General features: G+C 35.2%; 1 protein-coding gene across 1 annotated transcript in view; it reads right to left on the reverse strand.

Annotated features, from left to right (window-relative positions):
* Positions 1–483, reverse strand: part of LOC107575317 (zinc finger protein 22-like) — a 2,120-nt gene that overhangs the window by 1,290 nt on the left and 347 nt on the right. Inside the window, exon 2 of the mRNA XM_016261716.1 lies at positions 411–480. Coding sequence (XP_016117202.1) covers positions 411–480 — 70 coding nt within the window. The remainder of the gene's footprint in view (positions 1–410; positions 481–483) is intronic.

The raw sequence follows: 483 nt of genomic DNA on the forward strand, positions 1-483 counted from the left end.
TCATAGAAGACTATTAATACAGTTTTGGTACCAGACATTACTTGATGCTAATGGGTTTTAAAACTCTAGTCTACCACATTCAGTTTTCAAAAGTCTTGTTATGTATGTGTTTTATGGCCTTATTTTAGTGACTATTTAATTTTAGAACATTTTATTTTTCACTAACCATGTATAAACATTATTTTCTCAAAAACACAAACATGTGGGCTATATTCATGCTGCTCGTGTATTATTGTAGCCCAGTTTGTGCTGATTACAGTGTAATCAGACTTTAGTCATTAATATGTTTTTAAGATACTGAAAAAACTTCTCCAGGGCCCCAAAACACCCTCAGACCTCAAAGGATTAAAGCTTTGCAAGCCTATGTACTACAGACAGTCACTAAATATGAATGAAGAATAAACACCAACCTCCTTGTTCCTCCTGTTTTATTCTCCGGGGCTCTGGTTCCTCGTGTTTTATTCTCCAGGTTTCTGGTTCCTC

Source organism: Sinocyclocheilus grahami, unplaced genomic scaffold (genome assembly GCF_001515645.1).
Source record: "Sinocyclocheilus grahami isolate Dianchi unplaced genomic scaffold, SAMN03320097.WGS_v1.1 scaffold2566.1, whole genome shotgun sequence".
NCBI classification, from domain to species: domain Eukaryota; kingdom Metazoa; phylum Chordata; class Actinopteri; order Cypriniformes; family Cyprinidae; genus Sinocyclocheilus; species Sinocyclocheilus grahami.